Genomic DNA, 14,120 nt, shown 5'->3' on the forward strand with positions numbered 1-14,120 from the left:
GTTAACTTCGGTTGCACCGAAGCTAAGTACCCTTCACAGGTGCATTTCTGTTAGTAACTGTTCAGTTTGTATGGCAGCTATATGCTATAGTAAATCGATCTAAACAATTTCTTCGGAGATTATATTGTTACCTTAAGCAGTAATCCATGCCAAATTTCGTGAAGATAGCACGTCAAATGCGAAAGTTTTCCATACAAGCCCTAGACTCCGATCGCTCAGTTTGTATGGTAGCTATATGCTATAGTTAAGCAATCTGAATAATTTCTTCGGAGATTACATTGTTGCTCTAGAAAATAATCTATACCAAATTTGGTCAATATACATTGTCAAATGTCAAAGTTTTCCATACAAGAACTTGATTCCGATCGTTTAGTTTATATGGCAGCTATATGTCTTAGTGGTCCGATATCGGTCGTTCCAACAAATGAGCAGCTTCTTGAAGAGAAAATGACGTTTGCAAAATTTAAAAAGGATATCTTAAAAACTGAGGGACTAGTTCGTATATATACAGACGGACGGACAGACAGACGGACGTGGCTAAATCGACTCAGCTTAACATACTGATCATTTATATATATATACTTTATAGGGTCTCCGACGCTTCTTTCTGGGTGTTACAAACATCGTGACAAACTTAATATACCCTGTTCAGGGTATAATAAAAACAAATTAAACGGATGCGAATTTGAAACAAACTAGAAAAAGCAGAAAACAAACACACTAAACCCAGGGACAGTCAACTGGGAGCGGAGGATAAGGAATCGACGTCAAAGGCCCGAATACCCGCAGACACACTCGCACATAAGTATTTTATCACCTAAAAACTATTGACGAAGAAAAAAGTGAGTCGTATAGTTTGTTTTTCATTTATTTCATTATGCATTTATATATTGTAAACATCCGGATAATTTTTCGATATACTCACCTCTTTAAAAGTTATTCAAGGTTAAACTTCTGGGTAATTTAAGGAATTTTCGAACTTTTACGGCAAATTGAAATTTTGTTTTGTAAAATTCAATTGTTTTGTTCGACGTTTTTTGTAGAGCATTCAATTCTGTATAAGAATATAACTTTTTTATTCCTACAAACGAAAAAGTTCTAGAGAAAAAAAAAAAAAAAAATATTTGTAAAAAGTGGCAAAATCCCATGTAATTTCAATGGGAAATGTATCGTGTTTGGGGCAAGGTTTATTATGAAAATTAAGGGCTTTTTATGGTCTGATATTTTTTTAGATGGAAAACTAAAAGTTTAGGGGGCGTCTCGTCAAAAATAATCAATTTGTTCAATAACAGACACCCTAATATATATATACCCAAACTTATAGTTATTAAAGTGAAATTTATAACGTTAAAACTAAACTAACTACCTTTTATTTATTCGCAATCGGCCCCATACGTCGACATACTCCGACATTTTTGGTCCTATCGAGCCGGATAATTAAAAGAAAAAGTCTTCGTGGGAATTTTAGCAACAATATCATCGTTGGAATTCCACAACCAAACCTGAAGGTTTTAAACAGTGCACCCAACAAACAAAAAGCTTGCATGCTGAACCCCCAAATACCCAAACGAGTAAATAAAACCAAAAACAAATCGAAGTTAACAAAAACCGAAAAAAACTGTAAGTGCGACCCATATTATTTCTATATCTTACATACATACATACATATATATAAAAATAAATCACAAATTTTGTTGGTAAGCGCATAACTCAACAACGCCCAAAACCAATTTTGCCAATTCAGTTTTTAAAATGTTCTTTGAGGTTCAAGGAAGGTTTTTACGCAACAAAAATTCGAATAATTGCCGGAAACCCCTAAAACCAGCCCTTTTCTTTTACCCATACAAACGAATGAATGTTTGTTTATTAGTAACGCCGAGAGAACGACTGAACCAATCTCGGTGAATGTTCTGTGGGGATCGGAAAAGTCGAAAAATTGAACAATTCCAAAATGTTAATTTTTTCCATACAATTTTTTTTTCAATTTTTTTGTTTTGTTTTTCAATTATTTGAATCGTTCAAATTTGTCGTTTGTTTCAAACATTTTTGAAAATTATTCAATGAAAATGTTAAAGTGATCAATTACAGATTGAAATTTGCTATGGTCCGCGTTCTTTTTGGCATCAACTTACATTAGCAGCCCAAGGCACATGACCGAGTACTTCCAGGATGCGATGCCATACGTGAGTTACATCCCATGATAACCCAAGAACAACAGCAAACACAGATGGTGTGAAGATAGTCTGGTAGATAAGAAAATACATTTATTTAAGAAAACCAGAAGATATGTAAAATTAAGATATGAGAAGAAACACTGATCCTAAATAAATATTGAATGCAAATAAAGGATAAGCAGCACTGCGGAATTCTCCCACATATAAGAATTCTTGTAAATTAGAAGATAAGCATTTTTGTAAAACTATAACATGATAGTAATAAAGGATAAGCAGCACTGTGGAATTTTCCCACAGATAAGAATTTTTGTAAATTAGAAGATAAGCATTTTTGTAAAACTATAAAAGCAAGAAAATCTTTGAAATAAAGACACACATTTTTCTGACACTCTAAAGAGCCGGTCGTATAAAATTGTTTTCATAATTGGCTCAGTCGGTAAACGTCTGACATAATCTTAAGATTGGTCAAACGGGTCGCTCGGATTTTCCGAAGAAAATCCACACATAACAAAAAGAAAAAAAAAAAAATCAATTTTAAAAATAAAAATAAGGCGTTTCCGAGGCCTTAAAACAGTTTAAAAAAAAAAAAAAAAAACAGAGAAGAAAAACATTACCATGGCAACTGTTAACAGCTCCGAGCTTCTGAAGGAAGCTTCGAGAATAAGGCCATTCAACGGAAGTGATGGTTACGACCTATCCTCATTTATAAGAGAAGTAGATGCCATACTCCGCCCCTTTAACGATAACCCATCGTTAAAGGAATTCGTTATTCAACGCTACGTACTAACGAAAGTAAATGGAGACGCCCTGAAGGTAGTCCAACCTTTAGGAAGCACGCCGATGTGGGACGACGTAAAGGAGGAACTCATCCGGAACTTCGGGGTAAAGGAGAGCTACAGGAGTCTGTACCACCAGGCCATCAACGTTAAGCACTACAATGTAAGTGAATATTTTGTAAAATTAAGGGATATTTTAGATAAAACTAATATTAAGTATGAATTTGATAGTGAAAAACCCATAGCCTTTTCACCGGAAGCCAACGAGGCATTTTTTCTAAAAACCTTCTTAAACGGAATTAGTCCTCTTTTGTCCTCCATAACTTTGAGTAGGGATATTAGAAAACTAAGGGAAGCTTTTTATTGCTTAGAGGATACTGGATTAATCCAGCAAAATAAAAATAAATATAGTAACTATGGGCAGCGTTATTACCCCTCACAAAATAATTACGATTCAAACAATAGGGTACATGCTAGTAATCCTCAGCCTTCTTTTCCAACGCAACAACGTTTTTGGGGAAATAATAGTAGAATGAGTAATAATAATATTAACCCGCAACAAGCATCACGAAATAGCTATTCACAACAGAGTAGGAATAGCAATAGAAGTCAAAGGCCTGTGCCCATGGAAGTAGACCATATGGATTACAATCAGGGCGAAAATTTTCGGTCACCAGGCCGGGGGAGGAGCTACCAATAGTAGAACTAACTATAGGTAGAAATAGATTGAAGTGTTTAATCGACACCGGTTCAACAACTTCAGTTTTAAATAGTAAAGTAGATTTAGGATTTAGGAAAAATAAATTAGAAAATCCAACTAGATTAAAAACAATGAGTGGTGAATTTTTCATTACTGAAGAAGTGAAAACTCCCTTGCCTACGGAATTCAATAGTGAAAACATCGTGTATTGGCATTTAACACCATTTTTTAATAGAAAATTCGACTGCTTAATAGGGCAGAATGTTTTGAGACCATTAAACGCAATAATTAATTTTGAAAAAAATCACATTTATGTTAATGGCAATAAAATTAAATTTTTAAATCCATGCCCGTTTGTTAAGGAAAAATTCATTCAATTGAACCCATTGAGAAAGACTTTTCAATCCTAGAAAGGCCCTATATGAATACTGTAGAAAGGAAAATGTTAAAGGAAATACTACGGAAAAATAATGACCTTATATTTAGAGAAAATGAACAGCTAACCCATGCTCATGAAGTACAACATGAAATCGTTACAACAACTGAAAAGCCTGTATATTCAAAAATTTATAAATACCCTCAAATACACGAGGAGGAGATAACCAAACAAATTAAAGAAATGCTGGACCAGGGAATAATTAAAGAAAGCTGCTCCCCATACAATTCACCACTTTGGATTGTCCCAAAAAAAATGGATAATTCTGGTAAAAAGAAATGGAGAATAGTAATAGATTACAGGGCTCTAAATGAAACAACTATATCTGATAAATTCCCAATTCCAAATACAGATAGCATATCTGGAAAATTAGGTCAAGCAACATATTTTACGACAATTGATCTAGCCAAAGGTTTCCATCAAATTCTTATAAAAGAATGTGATAGGAAAAAAACTGCATTTTCTACACCGTTAGGTCATTATGAATTCATAAGAATGCCATTTGGTCTAAAGAACGGCCCAGCCACTTTCCAAAGATTAATGAACTCTGTCTTAAGAGAATGCATGAATAAAATATGCGTTGTTTATTTAGATGACATTCTCATATTTAGTTCCTCTCTTCAAGAACACAAGGAAAGTATAGAAAAAGTTTGTAAACAATTAAGAGAACACTGTTTAAAAATTCAAATCGATAAATGCAATTTTTTTGCTAAGACTACTGAATATCTTGGTCACATTCTAACTACAGCAGGATTTAAACCGAATCCTAATAAAATAGAAGCAATTCAAAAATTAAAGCTTCCTGAAACAGTGAAGCAAATTAAATCTTTCTTAGGAGCAACAGGATAGTATAGGAAATTCATTAAAGATTACGCTAAAATTGCTATTGGCATGACAACATTTCTTAAAAAGGGAGTTCGTATTAATATTAAAGATCAACAATTTATAGCCGCTTTTTATACACTAAAAAGACTTTTGGTTAACGATCTAATATTAAAATATCCCAATTTCGAAAAGAAATTTAAAGTTGCAACTGATGCTAGCAATTTTGCAATTGGTGCCGTATTAATGCAAGATGGTCATCCCATTTGCTATGCTAGCAGGACACTTAATGAACACGAGAAGAGATATAGCACAACAGAAAAGGAACTCTTAGCCATCGTTTGGGCAGTTAATTATTTTAGACCCTACATTTATGGTAGGCAATTCGATCTTTTAACAGATCATTTACCACTTAAGGGGTTACAAACAAAATATAAAGGAAAAGACATAAATCCTCGATTACAAAGGTGGCTTCTGAAACTTGGAGAATACGATATATGTATTCAATATATAAAAGGCAAAGAAAATACATTGGCCGACTTTCTTAGCAGATTAGATGTAGATTCTGGAGAAATCTGCCTCATAAATCAAACTTCTGAAGAAGATGATAACATGAGTACAGCAGCTACAATTCACTCTCAAGTAGAAGAATTAAATGACCATATCCCTACACTTGAATCTGTCATCAATCGTTTTCAGACTCAAATTATTTTATGTGAACATAAAGTAAGAGACACTGAAAAAAGAGGTAAAAATCTTAAGATTTACATAAGCCAAGATGACATTAATGGCGAATACATGGTAGACATCTTAAGGACACATGTTAAAACTAAAAAAGCGGGAATTTTTTCAGAAATAGCTGACTCCGAATACAACAAAGTTCAACTAAAATTAATCGAAATATTTGGCAGTAGCATCAAATTCTTTAAATGTTTATTTCATGCCAAAGACTTGTCAGATGAAACAGAGGCATATCGGTACATTTCACAGTACCACAAATATGAAACTGGGCATGCTGGCATAAATGAAAATTATAATGGTTTAAAACACCTTATATATATTAAAAAACTAAAAGAGTTAATACAAAAATATATAAACAATTGCGATATATGTAATAAAGTAAAGTATGACAGAAATCCGTTGAAACCTAAGTTTCACATAACACAAACTCCTACTGAAATTAATGATATTGTTCATGTTGATACTTTTACATTCCTAAAGCAAACTTTCATGACAACTATAGATAAATTCTCAAAATTTGCAATGGCATTGCCTTTGGAAAACAGAAATAGTTTGACTCTTGTTGAAAAACTTAGACAATATGTTTCTATTAAAGGAAAGCCAAGAAAAATTATAGCTGATAATGAATTTAATAACCTTAATGTTAAGGATTTTTTCAACATAGCAAATATAGAGGTTCATTTTACCAAGCCAAATAGTCATACAGGGAATTCGGATATAGAACGTTTTCATAATATAATTAGCGAAAAACTTAGAGTTGCTGAATTAGAATATAGGACTCTCTCAGTTCACGAAAAAATGTTTAGATGTATCGAATTTTATAACAAATCGATTCATTCGGTAACTAAGGAAAAACCAATTTACATAGAAAATGGGAAAGTAAATAAAGAAATAATATTCAAAAAATTAAAAGAAACAAAAGAAAACAATGTTAAAAAACTTAATGAAAAAAGAGAAAATGTTGTAATAAATAAAGAAGAAGCATTTGTTAAGAATTATGTGGCAGTACGTCATAAGAACGCACCACGATATAGGAAGCTTAAACTAGATAATGTACATACAACCAATATTAAAAGAGAAAATAAATTTGCAGATCAACTGGACACTAATATTTTTGATACTAATGACAATGGCTCCAACGGCAACGTCCATTTTAAGCATCCAACCGATTCATGAAAACAGCGGATATGTGGAAATTAGTACATCCAAAACGGAAATTGTAGTTTCATCAGAATTTATAATACACGCCATAGACCCTTATGAAATTTTATATTTAATTAACAACATGACTTTTAATACAAATCTCTTGAGGCCATTACATCGCGATTTACTTAGGAATGAACTCTTAATCCTTAAAACAAAAGTCAAAACCTTAATACCTAAATCTAGTGGGAATAGGCATAAAAGAGGATTATTTAATTTGGTTGGGACAATGAATAAATATTTATTTGGAACAATGGATGACATAGATGGAAAGGATATTGGGGATCACTTAAAGTTTATTGATCAAAATATGCACAATTCTATTACAACCTTAAACCAACAAGTTAAAATAAATAAATATTTTGAAAAAACATTTAAATATTTAAAAACAACAATAGAACAAGACAGGGAAAAAATACTAGATTATGAAAGAGGAAATGATAAAATTCTAAAGGATGCTGCATTAAACAACATGTTTAACGAGCAAATCTTAAGAATACATGTCCTTAAAGAAAAAATTGATCATATTCAAGATAGCATTGCAGCCGCCAAACATGGATTATTACATCCAGGAATTTTGACAAGTGAAGAAGTTGATATATACGAAATAGACCTATTTAAGTTGCAACATTTAAAAATGTGTGCAATTCAGTATGCAGAAAAACTGCTCCTTTTAATAGTAAAGGTACCACGAAATTTTAGCACAGTTCAATTAAAAGTTATTCAGCCCATTTCAAATGAACAAATGAGAGAAATTACTTCCGTTTCAGAAACAGTTTTTAATTACAATAATAAAACTTATACATATGAAAAAGACAAAACACTTAATGAATTAAAAACTTCAAAACATTGTATTTTTACAAAAACATGTATATTAAGTAAGAACGAAATAACAGAAATAATTGAAATTGACGATGAAATATTAATATTAAAAAATTTGAAAAATACTAAGCTAGTACAAGATTGTGATCACAGGAAAGTAATACTGGAAGGAAATTATTTAATACACTACCAAAATTGTACACTAGAAATTAACAATCAAATTTTCTCTAATAAGGTAAAAATATTCCAACAAAGATTTTACTTTCCTGTAAATGAAGAAACTAATTTTACAAATAAAATTTCATTTGAAAAAATGAGACTGGAACATTTAAAGAACATAGAAAAAATAGAAGAACTTAAGTACCATAAGAAAATTAATTATGCAATTTCATTGGTAAATTTTATTATTACTTTACTTTTAATAAGCCTTCTGTTGTATATGTTAAGAAAACAAAAACAAATGCGAGTAGAAATTGTAAACAAACCTCAGGAGAGTTTTGTATCTAAGGGGGGAGGAGTTACATCCCATGCTAACCCAAGAACAACAGCAAACACAGATGGTGTGAAGATAGTCTGGTAGATAAGAAAATACATTTATTTAAGAAAACCAGAAGATATGTAAAATTAAGATATGAGAAGAAACACTGATCCTAAATAAATATTGAATGCAAATAAAGGATAAGCAGCACTGTGGAATTCTCCCACAGATAAGAATTTTTGTAAATTAAAAGATAAGCATTTTTGTAAAACTATAACATGATAGTAATAAAGGATAAGCAGCACTGTGGAATTTTCCCACAGATAAGAATTTTTGTAAATTAGAAGATAAGCATTTTTGTAAAACTATAAAAGCAAGAAAATCTTTGAAATAAAGACACACATTTTTCTGACACTCTAAAGAGCCGGTCGTATAAAATTGTTTTCATAATTCGTGTGGTATTATGGATCGCGGTCAATTAGCAAGCGATCGTCACGATGTCACACCACGACTTTTCAAAGCTATGATGTTTAATGGACTTTATCTTGAAGCAACGTACATATGTGTGGTACTGTTAGATGCTAGATGCTCAGCAAGTATGTTGGCGTTTTTTCGCCTGTAACGTACGCAGTATGTGGGACCAGTAAGCCGAATTAAATGCGTTTTCTACATCAAGGGTTATGACCTCGCAGTATTCTTTATTGGCTTGTATACATTTTTCTCCTTCTGTGGCATTTTCCGCAATACCTATGACCATCTTAATTGCGTTAACAGTTAAGAGTTTTTGGCGGAAGCCGTATTGGTTATTTGATAGGCTGCAGGCCTCCTCTTCTAAGTAACTTTCTAGTCGGAAACAGATAATCCACTCGACCATTTTTCCCATTGTGTCGATCATGCATAGACGGCTGTAAGACCTCGGTTCTCCTGCTGGTTTGTTTTCCTTCTGTAATAGCACTAGGCGTTGTATCTTAGGGAAGATCCCTCGTAGGCATTGTGTAAAAAGCTTCACAAATGGTTTTGTTTTATATTTGATTGCAATCTTCAGGACCTTGTTCGGGACTCCATCCAGGCCTGGTGCTTTGGAATTGTCGAACCGTTCAGTAGCTTGTAGCACTTTGCGGTCATTTACTGGTGCTGCATCTGTGATCTGCTTTTTCGAGAAGTAAACTTCCACCTTCAAAGAGGAACAGGTCGGTAATTGCCTTTTGCCCCCTCCGATCTTTCCAATAACTCTCTTGTACGCCTCGCCACGTGGATTTTTGTCAACTTTGTTGCATAACATATTGAAGCAAAAAGTTTTGCTCGCCTTTATCGCTTTTTTTGAGGTCCCTGCGCTTTCTCTTTAAACTGACTCTCAGTCTCATACAATCGCCGCTGCTTATGCTATGTTGAAGTCGGCGCCTCGCTTTGTGGCACTCGCTTCTCAGTAAAGCGATTTGATTATTCCCCCAGTATACCGGCTTTCTTTTTGTTGTTTGCTTTTTTTTGGCCATTACCGCATCTCAGCCTTTGCAAATGTGTTCTACCAGCAGTTAACGTCTAACACAACTAAGGCTTTAAGCAGTGCCCTTCCTCTCGGGTTAGTTGCTTTGCTTCCCCACTTTATCTCCCAGGTATTGAAGTCTCACGCAATTATGTTTGGTGTAGTTGTGGTTGCATCTTTCACAAGTTCGTCAAGTATTTTTTCATATTCGTCAAGCGGGAGACTTTTCGGTATGTAGCAGCTGTAGAAGTAAATCCATATATTTTCGCTCTTCCGTAATAGGCCCTTTCAGTTAATGGTTTGTGTTGGAATGTTTTGTCTCCACATGCCCTTATTGCTACCGTTTTTATGGTATCCGAGCCGCCTCACAGTGGTTCAGGTTAATTTGCAGGATCTCCACTGTGAGAACTAAATATCTATACAGAATTTAGTCCACACAACCCATAAAGGCACATCCTATTGTTCACAACACATCTGGAAAACCACGCCACTTCTACGAACACAAGAAGATGGAGAAATCAGACAAGCAGACGAAACAACAACAAGCATGCATACGCAGCGGTAAAACCACGCCACAGCCAGCAACATACGCAGTCCCAACAACACACGCCATCCCAACGCAACATGTTGCGAATGTGTTAGCACGCAGCACAGGCTTGGTGGGGAGTTAGATGGTCGATGATCAGTGAGTCAGCACGGGACTGTGACAGCGTACGAGTTACGTCCACTTCCCATTCCAATGAGTCGTTCAACTCGCTTCCAATAAAATGGGGCAAATGACAAACAAACAGTTTCAGTTGTTTACACAATAAAACTGCAGACCGATCAAATTTATTGATTTCCGAACTTACATGTTCAATTGTTTGCTTGCACAGCAACATTGTAACCTAATTGATTTTGCTTTGTACACAACAACCAAAATTCATTGCAATAGTAATTCGATACTTCCGTTTTTGTTTATATTAATAATTTTGGTGCAACGATCGATTTCGTTGACTTAATTGATTTCACAAGCAAATGAATGAGTTCAACTGACGTTCTGCTGAGTCTGCATTTGAAAATTTAAGAACCATATAAATATAAGTAGTTTTTAAAGAATGTAGCTAGTTCTTAAGAAAAAACCAAAATGAAAAGTTCTACAATAAAGAATTTTTAAATAAAAATTTAAACCGTTCGGAATTATTTACGAAAGTGGCGCAGTCGGAAATCCTCGCAAGTAATCATAAGATTACCACGATATTGATCTAAAGATTAATAATAATAATAATAATTCGAACAATATTAATCTAAAGATTAATAATAATAATAATAATTTGAAAAGTATTAATCTAAAGATTAATAATAAAAGTTACGTCGGTGATTAACCAGTTTTAAGTGAACCAAGTAAAAAAAAAGGTGCGTGGAGTCCCTACGCGCGGATGAAGTTATACTTCTTAGTGATATTCAGAAATGCATATCATTTTGTATGAAAGAAAACTAGAAAACTTAAATTCACATTTTATAAATTTATTATGCACATAAAATGAAGAATAAAGCAAAATCTAAATGAATGAATTTTGACTCAGAAAGTAGTTCCGTCTCTTCATTGCGGAAGAGAATATGCAGCGTAATCATCTCTTTTGTTCTTCGCCAATTTGGCTGCCGGATTGACTTGTGAAGATCAATTTTTTGTTGGTGACATATTCATATGTGTACGCATATGTGTGATTGTATGCTTGTGATTTATTTGTTCGGCAATGTATGCAAATATATGTACATATAAGTATATATGAATGTATGAACATGCAAGTCAATGCGCGCACATTGGTATACATACACTCATATGAGCATGTGCAGATACACAAGATAGGATAGAAGATGTATGCCCTTTAACATCGTATACTATACAAATAAATATTTTTCTTACTAATAGGAATTAAAATAAAGAAAAATATTTATTTTTATAGTATACGATGTTAAAAGCAAAAAATTAAAAATTTATTCTGTCGGGATTCGAACCAGGGACCTGTGTTAGCATCTTGACCTTCCAAGCGCTTACCACCAACACCACCATTGACAATTGCGTTGTGCTGACTTAAGTATGATTTGGTTATGAATGCAAGAAACATACGATGGTTCTAGTAATTTTGTTTAAGTATAGAAATATACATACTTTGTAGAACATTTGCATATATATGCATAATATGTACATATATACATATACATAACATTGCTGTGATGCCCTGAGAAGTATAGTCTTAATAAATTTATTATTAATTTTTTGCTTACTAATAGAAATTAAATTTATCACAGCAATATTATGTATATGTTTATGTATATTGCTGTGATAAATTTATTTTCTATTAGTAAGAAAAAAATATTTATTAGTATTGATTTCCAAAAGCACAGAAATGATTCTGTGAATTTATTCATTAAAATCGCCACTCAGAAGTCATTTTATCCCTTGTAAGCGAGCGATTTTCTTAAATCTCACGCTCCCAGATAAAACCATATACCTCGTCCTCGTGGGTCAGTTTCAAAAACCACAGAAATGATTCTGTGTGATTCTGAAAGGCCAACGCAGAGTATTTCAACCAAAACATACGTAAAATAGTTGAGAATTCGCAGAAATGAAAGACAAACGAAAGAAAAAGAAGTATAACTTCAATAATGCACAAGCATATAAACATACATATGCGCACACATGTGAATATGTCACCAACCAAAAATTGAAACATTGTTATACAAAAACAACAACAGCATAAGCATGGAACATTGTGTTGTGTTGTTGTGTCGGCCGAGCTGTGCCGAAAGAAATGAACAAACGATCGCCGATTGTCACCGCTTCGCTTGCTGCTCGCACATCTTCGCAGACAAGGTTGCGTTACATTCATATGGATGGAGCGAGATTGCGCAACTTTGCGTTACTTTTATATGGAAGGTTGCGCAACCAGAATCTATCGCAACCTTTTCCGGCGTCGTATAAGAAGTATAACTTCAAAAAAAGAAGGACCATGGCAACCGACACAAACCAACCCACTCACTTAACGGGTTCGGAGTTAATAAAAGAAGCGTCGAGAATAAAAGAGTATACGGGCAAGGACTACGACTTATCATCCTTTATAAGGGAGGTAGAACTTTTCAACAAAAACATAGCAATGCAACGATTTATATTTGAGAGGTATGTAAAAAATAAAATCCAGGGACCAGCCCTAGCAGTAATAAGGACATTAGGACAGGAAGCCACATGGCTAGAGATCAAGGAGGAACTAATAAAAAACTTCGGCATCAAAGAAACCTATCACAACCTATATCATCAAGCGGTCAACCTGAGGAATTATAATGTAAGCAATTATTTTTATAATCTTGGAAATATTTTAGACAAATTAAATACTAAATACGAACAAGATAATAATAAACCTCCAGAATTTAAGCCTTCAATAAATGAGTCGCTAAATCTAAAAACATTTTTAAATGGTATTGAGCCAAATCTAGCAAGTATTATATATAGTAGAAACATAACGTGTCTTAGAAGTGCATACTATTTGTTAGAAGAAACAGGTATGGTAAAAAGATACGACGGTAGACCGAATATACAGAACAGATTTATACCAAACAATAGACAACAGTCACAATACTTACCACAACATAGAGTTCCCCAAAACAATAACTTACAAACATTCACGGATAATAACAACCATTATTACGGACAGTTACGTCAAAACAGTAATAACCCATATAATAACTCTGGACAGTTACGTCAAAATAATAATAGTCCAAATAATAATTCAGGGTTATTTCGTCAACAATTTCAAAATTCGCAACGAACTAGGCAAAGCCAAAATAATAAAGTAACACAAATGGAAGTAGACCACATTGAAACTAATGATGGTGAAGAGGTAAATTTTCAATATCAGGCCGAGAATATAGTTTACCGATAATCACAATAACAATAAATAACATAAAAATTAGGTGTTTACTTGACACGGGATCCACCACTTCTTTACTCAATAAAAATCTTTTACCACAATATCAACGCAAACGACTTATACAACCATTAACTTTTAACACTATTAATGGAATTTTTAGTATTAATGAGGAAATCATAACTCCTCTGCCAATCGAATTTAATGAAAAAAATTTTATGTGTTGGAAATTGACTACTTTTAGGAATAAAAAGTTTGATGCTATAATAGGTCAAAATATTTTAAAGCCACTCTCAGCAATTATTAATCTACATGAAGAGCATGTCGAAATAAATAACATTAAAACTAAATTCATTGAAAGTTGTCCATTTCAATATAACGAAATACAAGCGTTCAATATTTCACCACCCAATGAAGAAGTGTTAGAAAAATTAATGAGGGAAGATATGAATACAGAGGAAAAATCCTTGTTGAAAAAACTGATAAACCAAAACTCAGATCTATTTTTTGAAGAGGGGCATTCACTAACCCATACTCATGAAATACAACATGAGATAGTAACCACAACAGACAGACCAAT

The 14,120-nt window shown here is 33.3% G+C and overlaps 1 protein-coding gene and 1 pseudogene across 1 annotated transcript; one reads left to right on the forward strand and one right to left on the reverse strand.

Annotated features, from left to right (window-relative positions):
* The first annotated feature begins 2,201 nt into the window (after positions 1–2,201).
* LOC125777548 (uncharacterized) lies at positions 2,202–10,306 on the forward strand. Its single transcript, XM_049452648.1, has 3 exons — positions 2,202–3,113; positions 6,743–7,195; positions 10,085–10,306. The coding sequence occupies exons 1-3, from the start codon at positions 2,790–2,792 to the stop codon at positions 10,304–10,306; spliced, it is 999 nt and encodes a 332-aa protein (XP_049308605.1). The 5' UTR covers positions 2,202–2,789.
* A 1,748-nt stretch (positions 10,307–12,054) lies between these two features.
* On the reverse strand, positions 12,055–12,184 carry LOC125777927 (small nucleolar RNA U3; annotated as a pseudogene).
* Positions 12,185–14,120: the final 1,936 nt, after the last annotated feature.

Source organism: Bactrocera dorsalis, chromosome 3 (genome assembly GCF_023373825.1).
Source record: "Bactrocera dorsalis isolate Fly_Bdor chromosome 3, ASM2337382v1, whole genome shotgun sequence".
Taxonomy (NCBI): domain Eukaryota; kingdom Metazoa; phylum Arthropoda; class Insecta; order Diptera; family Tephritidae; genus Bactrocera; species Bactrocera dorsalis.

Excerpts from the sequence above, each read along its gene's own strand:
- LOC125777548 (XM_049452648.1), top strand. The coding sequence starts at position 2,790 with ATGGCAACTGTTAACAGCTCCGAGCTTCTGAAGGAAGCTTCGAGAATA. Across the intron at positions 3,114-6,742 it reads TCAACGTTAAGCACTACAAT|ATCAACTGGACACTAATATT; the intron begins GTAAGTGAATAT and ends ATAAATTTGCAG. Across the intron at positions 7,196-10,084 it reads TTACAACCTTAAACCAACAA|GCACATCCTATTGTTCACAA; the intron begins GTTAAAATAAAT and ends CAACCCATAAAG.